At 35.6% G+C, this 15,221-nt stretch overlaps 1 protein-coding gene and 1 non-coding gene across 4 annotated transcripts in view; both read left to right on the top strand.

The window, feature by feature from the left end:
- The window catches only part of LOC106666937 (cholinesterase 2), a 41,902-nt gene extending 27,461 nt beyond the window's left edge, over window positions 1–14,441 (top strand). The window contains exons 1-4 of one of the 3 annotated variants that reach the window (XM_024226278.1): window positions 3,734–4,361; window positions 10,473–10,706; window positions 10,898–11,010; window positions 12,109–14,441. In XM_024226278.1, coding sequence (XP_024082046.1) covers window positions 10,574–10,706; window positions 10,898–11,010; window positions 12,109–13,440 — 1,578 coding nt within the window. In that variant the 5' untranslated portion in view covers window positions 3,734–4,361; window positions 10,473–10,573 and the 3' untranslated portion in view covers window positions 13,441–14,441. Of the gene's footprint in view, window positions 1–3,733; window positions 4,362–9,725; window positions 9,795–10,472; window positions 10,707–10,897; window positions 11,011–12,108 lie in introns of those variants that run through there. The other 2 variants (XM_024226279.1, XM_014394490.2) reach the window with 2 other exon arrangements.
- Trnae-uuc lies at window positions 6,925–6,997 on the top strand. Its single transcript has one exon. It is a non-coding gene; the product is annotated as a tRNA-Glu (tRNA).
- Window positions 14,442–15,221: the final 780 nt, after the last annotated feature.

Consider the following 15,221-nt stretch of genomic DNA (forward strand, 5'->3'; position numbering starts at 1 on the left):
CCAGAAGACTTTGTACAAAATATAATGGCCGTGATTTCGGACAGATCAATCACCATAAACATGAATGTGGCACTGAAAGGTTCATTCAAATCCTTCAAAGGTCTCCCACAGGGAGGTATCCTCAGCTCCCTTTTGTACGGAGTATACGTTGCGGACTTACCAGGTATTGTTCCACCCAGCATCCGGATAGTTCAGTATGCAGACGACATTTGTCTATATTCAAGAGGGGAAAACATTCTGGAATGCAAAGATAAGTTAGCCGAGTTCATTCCCGAATTTAAGAAATGGCTAGATATAAAAGGCCTGGACATCTCACAGGAAAAATCGTACGTATGTCCACTCACGCGAAAGCATGGGCTTCTGACACAGTTCAAATAGACGGATATAGTTTTCCAGTTAAGTCGTAAGCTAAGTTCCTTGGTCTTAACTTTGACTCAAATTAAACTGGTCAGGCCAAATTCATTCAATTCTGGCAAAGGGAGAAAAGCTGTTCAATATACTCCGTTGTTTCACAAGCTCACAATAGGGGCAGATCTTTTCACAGGTCTTCTATTTTTTAGATCGTCTATCAGATCAATGATAGATTTTGGAGCAGTGTTTTTCGGGCAAGCAGCAGACACCCACATAAATAAGATCCAAATTTTCATTAATAAATGTTTGAGACGAATATTGGGTTGTCTTCAAAGCTTTTCTCGCATATCACTATACGCCGACGCGGCCGAGCCTCCCCTAAAGATTCGTATTAAGAATCTCGCCATTAATAGGATAATTACTTTACATAGAACAGAAAGCGTAATTCTTCCAAAGATACTGGCCTCACTGGCCGAGTTAGTTCTAACCACTAACTACTGGCTCCACAAAAAAGCCCTACCAATTGTCTCAGCATTTGTAGACACCGTACCTGAAATATTTTCTATTCACAAAAGTAAAATTGACCGGGTTTACACATCCCAAATCCCATCAGCATTTGTCTCCCCCACTTGTTTATATCTAGATGACTACTCCAGGGTTATTGTTTTCTACAGTCTGAATGTCACGATTAAATTGGTCAATTAATTTTTTGCTAATGGCCATTTGATTTTCAACATTATGCTGTAAACGAAAAGAATTGCTTTGGATGGCGTTTATCTTTATCGTCGGAGTACATATCTGCATTATGTTTGCTTGCCGTAGTTGAATAGCAACAATCCCAGGTCCATTCGTCAAGACATTTCTACTGATCGCCCGTGTCGCTAGAGTGAGGAGAAGCAGTGCGAGTAACATCCTCATCTGAACAGATACAAGGTTTTCGGAAAATATCCGAGGTCTCTTTAAGAGAATGGGGTGTATTTTACATTGTTTTGTAGTTTTGTATCGTGAGAATAGTCTATATCTTCCTTTACTTCACTCGAGTCTGAGCGTATTGAGATTTCGGGGCATCTGGCCATTACATGTCTGGATTTGACATCGCAAGCTCCCTCGTTTTTTATATTATTATTATTATTTATATATTTTTTATTTAACTTATAAATTGATTTATTATTCAATTCGGGTTGCTCGAATGTAAGTTTCACTGGTATAATTAATAAATATAATATTATTATAATAATATTAATAATTATAAATAAGATCTGGCATAGTTCTATACCCAAGCAAAACGTCATATTTGTCCGAAAGAGGAAAGAGGTAAAATTTTGCTTTTACATCTGTTTGAAAGATTTCGTACAAATTTAGATTGCGAGATATTTCAACGTTCTTTTTGTCAGGGAGGGTTGAAATTATGCAGGGGTCATTTGATAAAATTGTATCTTTGGGTATTGCTGTAGGTATAATATAGTTTTCAGAAGATCCCCTATTAACCATTTCAGTCCGTGTTCGTCAGTGAAATTTGGTAATAATTGGTTCACAGAATTTAATTAATATTCGGGGAGGGGCTTCCTTTCGATTCTTTTCCTAGTCCTAAAAAATGATCGAATTTTTCTGTTAGTACTTCGATGGTGTTTTCTTATGTAGTCAGTCTATCTTTAACAGCATGATTCGGTTTTGTTTCCTCACAATGAGTCACTTCGTAGGGAGATAATAATCAGACATTCGCGATATACCTATGGAACGCATAGAAACTGTGTTTTGCCTATCATGTTTATGCGCTGATCGGTTTTTATTAAATGGATGATTTGGGTCGTTGGGATCACTCGGTTTTCTATAGTATTGTCTGTTATTTTATTGGCAGTTAGGTTGATCTTCAAATGTTAATTTCGAATGATTTTTTTTTTTGCCTTGAACTAGTGTACATCTAGCCATCTACAGCCCGAGACCGGCCTGGGCTCTCCATTTGTAACGGGTAGATTCTCAACATAACAGACTGCTCCCGATGGTGGTGGATAAAAACCTTACATGGTAAAGCTACCCTTGGAAAAGTCCAACACCATCACCCAGTCCGGAGCATAACGCGCCCTGAGAGCGCAGAGATGTCCCCCCAACGGTCCCCAGCCGAATCGTCCCCCCCCCCGGACGCCAACATGCCTCAAGGATCGTTATATATCTTAAATATCTATGTCGTTATCGGTGATGGATTTGTATATGGTATCTAGTACTTCAATAAAGTTTGTATAGTTTAGAATTAAGATTACTGAGGTGGGGAGCGGGATTTTATATTTCTTGAGCGCTTTATAAATATGTTCTCTTCCGGTAGTCTTCAGTGGGCATCCCAGTATGATATGGTTTGCGTCCGCCGTTGCGGTATCGTCGCACGAGCATTTGCTTGTTTGTGTAATTCCTATCTTATGCAGGTGTGATGGGAGTCTATTGTGGTTGAACCTCAGTCTACATATAGGGCTAAAGAATTTTCTATTTCTTTTGACGTTTGAAAACCACGGTTTAGGCTGGATGTTTGGTTGGGAGGCAGAGTACCAGATGCCTTTGCTTTTGGATGATTGTACGTACTCGCTTTGCCATTTCTTGCGTAATAAGACTCTATTATGCGATACAATGTCCCAGGCTGAGATCTCTTTGATGTCGTTTCCCGATAGAGCAGCCGCCTTTGCCAATGCATCAACCCGCTGGTTAAACGTTAAATGTTAATGTTAAAGTGATGTTGTTGTCGTTTATGATATTGGAATTTGTTAAATGATGTCTGTTGGACGTGAGACTATTGTTTATTGTAGTTGATGTTTGATAATACAAAAGAACATTTGTTTTATATTATGCTTCTAACTTCATATATTGTTTCTGGATTACATATCATAATGTGGTTACTTAATGGGGAAGGTAAATATTTAAAAATGTGAAATATAATTTCTTTATCTATCCTAGTCATTAATTGTTTCAAGACGTTTGTATTTAGTCCGTCTGGTGTTGGTCCAATGTAAACTAAATTTCGTAATTCTGGAATTATGTTAACAAATTCTATCGGGGATTCTTTTGGATCGAGTCTAGTTTGCATTATCTCTTCTTTAAGAATTTCATATGACCTTGAATCAGCGAAATTTTGTTTCAAATGTTTAATTAAAGTAAGTAAATGATTTATATCATGCGAAATGCTATAAATGCTTTTTGTTTTTTATGAATAAAACATTCTGGTTGTAATATCTTTCGATAATAGTTTCTGTACACAATACGGTTGTATGCAGTTTCAAAATTTTACAAAAGAAGGCTAGTTCCGAAGGGTTTCTATCAAAGAAATGAATGTGATCATAGTCTTGATTTGTTATTTTATAATGAATTTTTTGAGACTTGTTAGAAGGAAGGATTAATTTGGAAGGCTTAAGCGAAAGATGGCTACTTACTCCTACGGTAGTGTTCTTCTTCACCAGATTGCTGGTTCTTCTATCTTTTGTCTTGAGCGATTTTCAGGACGTTTCCTCCGGGATGAGACGAATGATCGCAGCAGGAAATTCTTCGGACTCGTTTTAACGAGTTTTCTTCGAACTGCGATCAAAGCTCTGATGTGCACGCTGAAAGTTCCGAGTCAAATGGACGCAACTGCGGGACAAATGGACCCGACTTCAAAACTTAAGCTACTCCCTATTCCGGGAGCCATTAATCGCTCGAAGAGGACTCAAAAAAAGAAGAGACTTTATTGTCAAAACTGTACAATGTTTAAGTCCAACAGAGTGACGGGGACACTATCGCATAGATATTTGCAGATGAGAGGTTTTACACTATTTTAAAGAAATGCTGATTAAGATGTGGGCAGGCGTCTGGACGCCACGTGTCGGTCTGAGGGACAACTGGTTACTCCATAACTTCGAGTTCCGTTGTGACCATTCTGACCGGGATCGTTCTTTTTGACCTGAGGACAACCGCGTGTTTTGTTGAGCCTTCGCCCTTCCCAGAAGATCCGCCTGAACTGTTGTGAACAGCGTGATTGTGAAGTGACATTTGTGAGTACAATCAGTGTAAATATATTCAACAATGTGGAAAAGCACATTTTTAACCGAAGCGAATCACTTAACGGTTAACATGAAAATCATTAACATATGTTTTTTTGTTATATAACTAGTAAGCAACCGTGGTCGAGATTGAAACCGATAAATGTTTCGTTAAAGCATTTGCTCATTAAAACGCTTTAACTCCGAAGATTAGACAAAATTAATAAACATAACAAACCAAGAAGAAATGTCAACAGAGTTAAAGAACACTGAAAGAGAGATGCACGCCCATTATGTTGTTACAAAATAATGCGAGAAGCTGAAACCGATAATAAACAAGCAAAATGGACGGGCTAATCTCAGAATTAAACTATTAATGATAAAGTAGAGAGTACTAACGACAAGTTCTCATTTACCCTGAAAAGGAGGAATTTTTGTTGAATCATTCACTTCATCCCATTTCGTTCAATTAATTGCTTGAGTAAACTTTGCACAAACTTTTGTTTCAACTAGTTCTTTCTTTATTTTGTTAAAACATGAGACAAAATATTGAAACAGTTGAACTGTAAATTTCAGCCGGGTTTTATTTACATGATACATCAAGACGTGTTCTTTTTTTAACTAAGAGAAGTGTGCGACATGGGACAGAGCAGTGCGGTGCTGGAAATATTGACACGCTCCAGTCCTCCCTCTTTGTTTAAAATGCGGGATAAAAACTTGGCCGATCGTTAAAGCTACACGCGATATTCGTTGAAACAAGGAAAGTTCTAAAAAGAATCTCTTAACGATCAGAAGGGGTGGCTTCGATCACGATTCCCGCCTTTAAATTACATCCCGCAACCCCCACACATCGGCTGCCCAAATCTATTTTCCTCACGCAGAAATTTCACCCCCTGAACTCGTACAATTAAAAGATAAAATTGCCATTCGATTTTCAAGACGGCAATTTAACTTTCCCTCTTTTTTATCTAGTTTTGGAATGTTTCACCTTCTACAGAGAATAAAAGGCAGCTCACTGAAGCAAACGGACTTGTGAAGTAACAAGTAAAATTTTTACTGAATTTACCCTTAAAGTCCTGTTTGGCAGATCATCGTCGGAGTTGCATTGGCTGAATGAACGTTGCATGAACCTGTATTCGGTCGTTTCCGACAACCTGGAATATCTATTGTCGCTAATTTACTATGTCAGACGCGTTTCTGCGTATGGCCGTCTTCAGTGGTAGGTTTGTCTGATTTTTTCTTTAGTCGGCAGGTAGAATGATTAAAATCCTGGTTTGCAATTTTTAGTAATTCTGCATTGTTGTTCACTGATTGACTGATTGATTGACCTTAGGCCATAAGGAGAGAGGGACAAAGCGATGACTCCACCCAACTATTCCTAAAAAGGTTGAAGCTAAATGGACAATTTTACAGATTAATACCTAAATGATAAACATTTTATTGATTATTACTACATATATTATTTGGTCCGTTAGTTTTCGGGACCGACACCTTTCCTTTTAAATAAATTTTAAAGTCCTCTCTGGAGAAGAATAACAGTGGACTGAAATGACAAGTCCCTCCAATGGAGAGGAAAACCTTTGCTCGGACAGTGTCCTGCCAAAATAGATAGGTATAAAAGAGTGTGCTGAAAAGAAAGAGGAAGATTATAAGTTTGTAGCTTATAAAATCGGTTCGGCTAGAGATTCAAAAGAATTTTGGATGTTGGTTAGCATTTCAAAGGTAAAAACCTGTCCTCTAATAACAGTATTTCAGTCAACTAATGTTCCAACCCCCAACGTATCCAATCCCTACAATCTAAAATCCTTCGAATCATTGTCAATGCTCCTTTCTACGTATCCAATCTTAACATTCACAATGACCTTAATATCCAACATGTCCTTGAAGTAGCAAAAAACTGCTACAAGAAGTTTCAGAAACAATTATCAAGTCACTGGCCTTGCGACCTCCTGAGTAACAATGAAAGTGATTAATGATAATTCCTTAAATTCACTAATTTCGTGGTCCGCTTGACCAATCAAATCATTACAATTAATTAAGGTTTTTAGTTGAGATGAAAAAAAGTTAATGGCACGAGCGGGATTCGAACCCACGATCTTCGGCTAGATACGCCGCTGCTCTACCACTTGAGCTATCGTGACCTCGATCCACTCGGACACCAACTTCTCATCTCAACCCCACCTTTTGAAAAATGGCAAAAAGAAGGGAAAATTCAAAAGGTGGGGTTGAGATGAGAAGTTGGTGTCCGAGTGGATCGAGGTCACGATAGCTCATGTGGTAGAGCAGCGGCATATCTAGCCGAAGATCGTGGGTTCGAATCCCGCTCGTGCCATTAACTTTTTTTCATCTCAACTAAAAACCTTAATTAATTGTAATGATTTAATTGGTCAAGCGGACCACGAAATTAGTGAATTTAAAGAATTAATATGAAGTACACTTCACTAAAGCTCTCCGTGGCCATTTCAATTGTCGTCGAGAATCCAAACCGATTACACGACATTTGAAAAATGGCAAAAAGGAGGGAAAACTCATAAGGTGGGGTTGAGATAGGAAGTTGATGTCCGAGTGGATCGAGGTCACGATAGCTCAAGTGGTAGAGCAGCGGCGTTTCTAGCCGAAGATCGTGGGTTCGAATCCCGCTTGTGACACTGACTTTTTTATCTCAACTAAAAACCTTAATTAATTTTATTAATGATAATATGTAGTAGTGACCACTACTGAGTAGTTCCTCTTTTCTGTTATTTATGTTATATCTTTTATATTTTGTTGTACTCATTTTGTTTTGTCCTCTGAGGTATTATCCAATTTGCTTAAGCGCAGCAATTGGCGGAAGTATAAATAAATAACAAAAAACAACAGAATCTCATTGTCAGTTAAATCTGGCCGAATGATGCCTGAGTTTGATTTTTCCCCCCAGCGTAAGTTTAACTATATGATCTGAGAATTGTGTTTAGGCATGTTTTATGTCACAGTAGCTACATCTTTATTATTGTGAGTAGAATGTGCTTCACACAGAGATAGCTACCACGCATGAGAAGAAAAACGGTTGACAAAAAACAAACAAAACAAAAGTGAATAGGCAAACCCAAGAGCGATTAGCAACAGGCAAACTGATGACGTACATAGCTAGTGGGGGTTCATTTTCACTCCACATCGCTTATCCAAAACAATCCTGTCTCCCTTGTTAACATTATGCTTATGCCTAATTAATTAGTTTAAAGTTAATACTGTTCATCTTGCGTCGAATGTGACCATTATACAATTTACAATAAAGTTTGGTTAAAATAATGTTATTTAATCCCTCTGAAACTGAACATGCAGTAGAGTATATGAGAATGGTAAATATCATGAATAATGTTAAGTCTGTGGTGTTCTCAGTTGTTTCATTCGGCCATTTTCTGAAGTCAGAATGTGAAATCTGGCGTGACTTAGACTTTAACGTAATGGAAGGCGGTCTTCACGAAACAACCTCCGTTGCAGTCTCGTAAATAGCAATTTTCAATTTATTGTATACCGATCAGCAGGAGAGACGGTCTTCCCAAACCTGACCTTGCGGAAAAGCAATTTTCTCGAGATTATATCCGCCCTTTCCCTATTTCCATTTAACGGTTCGCGTGATCCGTTATTGCACTCGGCGGGACGCGGTACTACTCGTCTGCCAGTTTTACATTTAAAAGGGAATTAATTGTTCTGCGAGGAAAAGAACCGAGAAAATGATCTGATCTTATGATCTGTTCCATAATTTCTTCACACATAATAGTTTGCCGCGACAATTCAGAAAAAAATCTGCTACCAATTGTAGCATAAAAGGCACAGTCCCTTTAATATTTAAAAACGACTGCTTTGTAACACCACTTTGGTAATATGGCGCAATTTTGTATGACTAATCAAATAGTGTCGTGAAATTATTATTTAATTTATAACTAGAGTACGTGCTTAATGCTACTGGTGGTGGTCTGCGTGCGTTCGTGCGTGTGTACGTTTTTTTAATGTCTTTGCGCTATAAAAATATTATAATACGCAATCATGGTTATGTTTTAATATGTAGTATTGACTATATACTAAAAAAAAGTCAACTTGTCATTGATATATTTTTTACTCTTCTTTTCCAGTTGTTGACATTTTATATTTCTTGCGTTTCTTTTCAGGAACTAGCCAACCATCAACCATATTTTCTTTTCATTGATATCGATTTCGGGGGCATCAGCCTCCCCTCATCAGTTTCATTTTCTTTTTGGAAACACAAGAAAACGAGACTGATGAGGGGAGGCGATGTCCTCCGAAATCGCTACCGATAAAAAGAAAATGAGGTTGATGGTTGTCTACTTATCGAAAAGAAACCCAAGAAATATCGTCATTTATTTTTTAAATTTTAATACTTAATTTTTTAAACTTAACTTTTGACTACTGTCCTTTGGGAGCGGGCGTGCTACAGGGCAGTGTGCTAGGATCACTCCTGTACCTCCTTTACACCTCAGTCATCCCAACTTCAGCCTCTACCCTCCTTGCATCCTTTGCAGACTACACAACCGTGCTTTCCTCTGATCTCGATCCTGCAGTCGCCTCAGAGGAGCTCCAGGCACATGTCCAACGAATAGCCTTATGGAGCAAACTTTGGAGGATAAAAATTAATGTAAACAAATGCACTCATGTCACGTTTACCCTCAGAAGCAAAACTCCTCACACAATATTCCTCAACAACATTCCTATCCATAAAACCGACTGTGTACTCTACCTTGGATTCTATCTTGGACGCTTGACATAGAACAGATATGAATAAAAAGACAGACTGAACTGATGCTTCAGACTTCCCTATAAACTACTTCATTGATATCTAACATATTGTCAAAAAACAAACTGACACTACAAAACATTGCTGAAACCAATTTAGACATATGTTCTAGAACTGTTGGGCACTGTTAAACCTATCAATATCCAACAAATTCAGTCTGTCCAACGCAAAGTTCCCAGAATCATGGTCAACACTCCCTACTAAGTTTTCAATACCACCCTCCACAACAACCTTAAAATACGCTTTGTAAATAAAATTTTACACATTCCATGAAAAACTATCCTCACATCCCTGTCCAACAGTACCCATCACTACAACCCAGTAAGGCAATTGAAGCGGAGTCGGCCCCGGGACCTCCTTATGAATAGTTCAAAAATAACTATTCAGAAAGCAGGGCGAGCAACAATGGTTGCCTCAGGATATATGCAAATGAAAAATATTGTATCTCATTACATAATGCATATGTTTGTACAAATAGTAAAACAAAACAATATTTAAAACAGCAGACCTTGCATGTTTCATAAATCAACTCATAAATATTTTCCATTTCACTTAACTTAACAAACTTAACTTTTGTCAGTTATCAATTTTGCTTTATTTGGTTTTGTACATTTTATAATGCTGTTAGTCATTGGAACAGTTTACTCTTTATGGTGAGTGATGTTGACTAATACAAAATTTACAACCATAACCAACCAGAAAGACATGCAAACGCAGTGTTTTGAATCAAATAATACTACAATAAATCTTTACATTGAGGATTCCAATTGTTTCCTATTAATTAACACATTTACACTTCTGCAAATTAACAGATATATAAATTTTAGTCCATAATATTTGAAATGATATATAAATATACATTATAAGTTTAAACAGACACATTTCTTCATAATAAACATAATTTAATTTTAAAAAAATGTTTGTTTAATTAATTGGTTCAACTTTAAATAATCTTAAAAATATTACATTTGAGTTCAAAAGTCGTGGAAAAGTTTGTTTGTAGAATGCAATGTAATGCATTTGATGAAATTGTTGTTTAAAGTTTGAGAGAAACAGACAACAGACAGACATCCACTGAAGATGAAAAAATGCCCAAACAGGGTGTGACAGAAACATTCCAAGAATAATGGGAAATCAAACAGTAGACAAACCAACAAAATATTATGCAAATATTGTTAAAATACAAACATTCTATATTTATGTTCTACATAAATTATGTCCTGTAGTTTGATTGTCCAGCACATTTGGTAGACCAAAATGATTGAAGATGATCCTGTAAGTTATAAAAAAGCTCACACTAATTGTTTTTTTAAACATTTTGTTCAATATAGGTATACCATATGCCCATCCTCCTCTAGTTGATCTAAGGTTTGCACCACCCAAGACAGATCCATGGCCATCATGGACTGGTGTGAGAAATGCCACAGAATACATGCCTTCCTGCCTCCAAGACAAAAAAAGTTTTGAAAACAACGATGTCCTCAAGCTAGCAACAAGGCTTTTTCCAGGCAAAGCACTGGAATTCAATGAAGACTGCCTCTATCTTAATGTCTATGTTCCAGATGGTAATGTATTTTCATTATTTCATTAATAACATACAAGCATTTTTTTTTGTTATACATACAACTAAAATAAATTTAATTAATATGCATGTTCTCCAACGAAACCTGATATTCGTATTCAATGCTAATGTCATATTGTAAATAAATTATATGCATATTAACTATTATGTACTTTACCGTGATATTATTTGTAGGTAAGACGCCTCGTGGGTTTGGATGGCCAGTTGCTATTTGGCTTCACCCTGGAGATTTCATGGTTGGCTCGCCTAATCTTTGGGATGCAACAGCACTTGCCATAAAGCAAAAGGTATCTAGTCATTCTAGGACCACCTATGTGAAATCTAGTTGTTAAGGTGTCAAAAATTGTTGGGGTCTCAATGGTGTAACAGGTTTTAATGCAGTTAATTTCTTTCCAGTAGGTCATGGGATTTCAAAGATTTCTTTCTAGTATTCCCATACAAAAGGCAAAATCTTAAAAAGCACTTCTTGTTGGTTTTGTCTGTAATGTACACACGTACTGCTGAGATGGTGAAATATTGAAACATTACGGGGGGAGGGAATCGGTGAAAATAGGCAGACTAGTAGAGATGTGATCAGAGATGATCACACTACAGATTGATCTGCTCATAGGCTGCACTGCAATTTATAAATCTAGCCATAGTTAGATCAAACTAAGTATAGGGTTAATTTTTTTATTTCAAAATGTAGATAGATAGACGGTTTTACTTGGACATAACACAAATCGTCAGGCTTAGACTAGGTGCTTGTTCAATCTCATAATTAATAACCTTCGAACACCTTTAACAAATTGTCTATACAATCATACTTAAAGATGTTATACTTTAAAATATAACAACACAATAAAACACTAAACATTAAAAGTATATTAAAAAGCAAACAATTATATGTAAATTAATTAAGGTTTTTAGTTGAGATAAAAAAATCAATGGCACGAGCGGGATTCGAACCCACGATCTTCGGCTTGATACGCCGCTGCTCTACCACTTGAGCTTTCGTGACCTCGATCCACTCGGACACCAACTTCCCATCTCAACCTCACTTTTTTTGAATTTTCCCTCCTTTTTGCCATTTTTCAATTTCCGCTTGTGCCATTGACTTTTTATCTCAACTAAAAACCTTAATTAATTATAATATATTAATTGGTGAAGCGGACCACGAAATTAGTGAATTATATGTAAATTTTCATTCAGTGTTTTAAATAAAGATATTTTTTTAATGTACAAGATAACTTCTCTGTTTTTAAAATAAAAAAGTGTGAAAACTGGAAATTTAAATGGTCAAAGCTCAATTTATTTCAAAAACAATCTTCTTACATACAAAATAAACTTGCCTCTATTTTATGTTCACAATTTCAAGGTGTTTTTATAATTTTATTTGTTCATAGGTGATTGTTGTCACACCAGCTTATAGGCTTGGTGCTCTTGGTTTTCTCTCAATGATGGATGATTCTGCTCCAGGAAATGTCGGCCTTCTCGACCAGCTCGCTGCGATGGAATGGGTGCAAGAGCACATACAGCATTTCAACGGTTCTGCCACTGATGTAGTACTTTGGGGCCATAGCGCCGGTAGCATAAGCACTTCTCTTCACCTCATATCCGAACTATCCGCTGGAAAATTTCACAGGGCGATAACAATGAGCGGCAACTTTATGATTCATAATGCGATAAAGAATCCCAATCCCAATGCGATTCTTTCCCTAAAGGAAGAGTTCTATTGCTCAGAGGAGCCTGCTGAATTACTGGCATGTTTGAGAAATGCACCAGTGGCCACTCTTTTTGCTAAGACATTAGCATTTGATGATTGGGGCCCGATTGTGGATGGCTTATTTAAAAACGTGACAAAACCTTTTTTAAAGGAAGATCCGAAACAGTTACTCGAAGACGGCCGCATCAATAGAGTGCCCCTTATGGCCGGTTACACAGACATGGAAGATGTGAATTCAATAAATGCAGATATATCAAAATCTCTGTTTGATGACACAATTAGACAAACTGTCATAGACGATGCTCTACCTGTAACTGATAACGAAACATGCACGCTCAATGAAGAATTACTAGTAGATTCAATTTTATTTTATTATACACCTACCTCGATCCCCGAAGACCCAACAATTTACAGAAGGAAATACATAGATTTTACGACAGATAAAAAATATGGCTCAAGCACATTTGAATTTGGAATGTTTGTAAGTAAATACAGTCCGACATATTTATACAGGTTTGATTATAAGCTAAAAACATCTCCAATAGCCGATGTAAGAGACTGGGTTACAGTTCCGCATCAGTATGATTTGCCTATTGTTTGGGGTATGCCCTACTGGACATCTCTTTCCCCTCAAGTCATTTGGAACACTGTCGACAAAAAGACATCAGACATTGTTATGGGTCTCTTTGGCAACTTTACCAAATATTCTATTCCTGTTCAAAGTAAAAAAACAATTCAATGGGATCCTTTCACTAAAGAAAATCCTCGCATTTTTTTAATTGATAAGAATTTTAGCATGAGTGATTCCTCCAGTTTCGATTATAAATCTCTCAAATTTTGGAATGAGTATTATCCTAAAATAGTTCTAGCAGCTAATAACTGCTGTAACATGACCGCATCTGCAAATTGTTTAGAGCCATTTCCATTAACAGTGATATCATTTTTCATTTTCAATTTTTATTTATACAGGATTGATTATAGAAATATATTTATTGTATTACATCTGTTTTAGATGGCAATTAAATTTTGTTTGTAAAATGGTTACTGTGCGTATTGTATATATCTGAAAACTAGAAATTACAAAAAAGTCCCTGTTTATACTTAAGGAATAAATATTAAGGCAAAGTTACATAAAATATAAAATAACTATTTTCGTTACTACAAATGTAAAAAAAAGTTGTATATAGGAGCAAAAATGTTTTTAACTGCCGCTAGCATTAATTTTTGTACAGTTAAAGTTAATGCAGAACCCACGGGAGGAATTGCCAAAGAACATCTTCAAAGAGGGTCTTCAAAATAAAGTGATAAATTTTATGTTTTATAACTGTATTAAAATAAAGACAAATGTCCTCAATTCTCACTTTTACTATTATTGTATTAAAATTTCATTTCTGATATATTTTCTTAGTACAAACTATCCTATACAATACACACTCACGACAAGAAAAAATTTGTTTTTAATAATGTTTGAAAAAATGTCAATTTGGAGAAAAAATAGTAACATAACTTTAATTGGTTTAAAATAAATACAAATTTAAATAAGCAAACATGCTTTTTTACACTTGTCATTAGACCCATTGAATAAATTTTTTACACAATTTAAAACTTTTGACAGCTAAGTAAAAACAAAGTCACAAGCATTAAAGAATGGTAAATACACTGTACACTTTCATTTTTTGATTAATTAAATAACAAAATATAGAATTTGTTTAGAGATTAATACTATATTTTGTAAACATTCTCGTTTCTACCCTATTAAACTATTTGTACTTATTTCCTATTTAAACACGAACATTTCAGGGATTTCAGATTTAGGTGAATCATAACTGTCAACTTATTTACGCTGTACATTTTTTTCTTTCTTGTCGTGGAAGTGTCGGGTTTCAGGATAATCTGTACCTATATTAAATGAATGAAATACATTGGAATTAAATACTTCTAATATATTTTCAATTGGTCTATTGCATTATAGAGCGATAAATTTACATAGTATAATAATAATTCTATTGATCAAAATGAACTTTGTATTTTATCATATAATAAATAAACTTATTTGTTTTACTGTACTGTCTTATTTCATCTTATATAATTTCATTAAACTTAAAATAATAATAATTAAATTAATATTACATACAAACAATCCCACAGTGAAATGATTGAAATGGGCTAAAATTTTATCAATAATTTCATCTTCGTCTCATGATCAGCAAAAAAAAAAAAATAGTGAAAATGGTTTTAAAAAAATCCAAAACAGATGTATGTAATTTTTTTTCCTATTATAAAGTTACTATGATGAAAGTATAAACGTAATATCAATGTTTAAATTGTATTTATTACTTATGACTGTTTTTTGTTAATTACAGTAATTTGGGAATATGTGTATCAAATTCAACTTGAAAAATTGATAAAAAGTTACTTTACATTTTTTCCCAATATTTTGGTCAGATGCATTGTTCAATTTCACCACCTCATTGCCTTTATGCTTCTCTTAACTTTAACCTTTATTGCTCTAATCTTTTATTACTCATTTGTAAGTGCTAAACTGTTAACACTTGATCACTCTGCAGGATCTGTCTACTCTCTTACGGGTTTAGGCATCATTCAAATAAGTTTCATCTTATGCCATCATCAGTGATTAACTAGGATCAAATGAATGTTCACAATTAAATTGTGAAAACAGTAAATTAAGTATGGCTATAAGATGGCTCCAAGAGTGCCGAAACATTGGGAAATATAATGTAGTCAGAAAACTAAAACTGTCTTCTTTCTTCCCTGGCTTACTCTATGATGAAA

Source organism: Cimex lectularius, unplaced genomic scaffold (assembly GCF_000648675.2).
Source record: "Cimex lectularius strain Harlan isolate CLEC.00 unplaced genomic scaffold, Clec_2.1 scaffold115, whole genome shotgun sequence".
Classification (NCBI taxonomy): Eukaryota; Metazoa; Arthropoda; class Insecta; order Hemiptera; family Cimicidae; genus Cimex; species Cimex lectularius.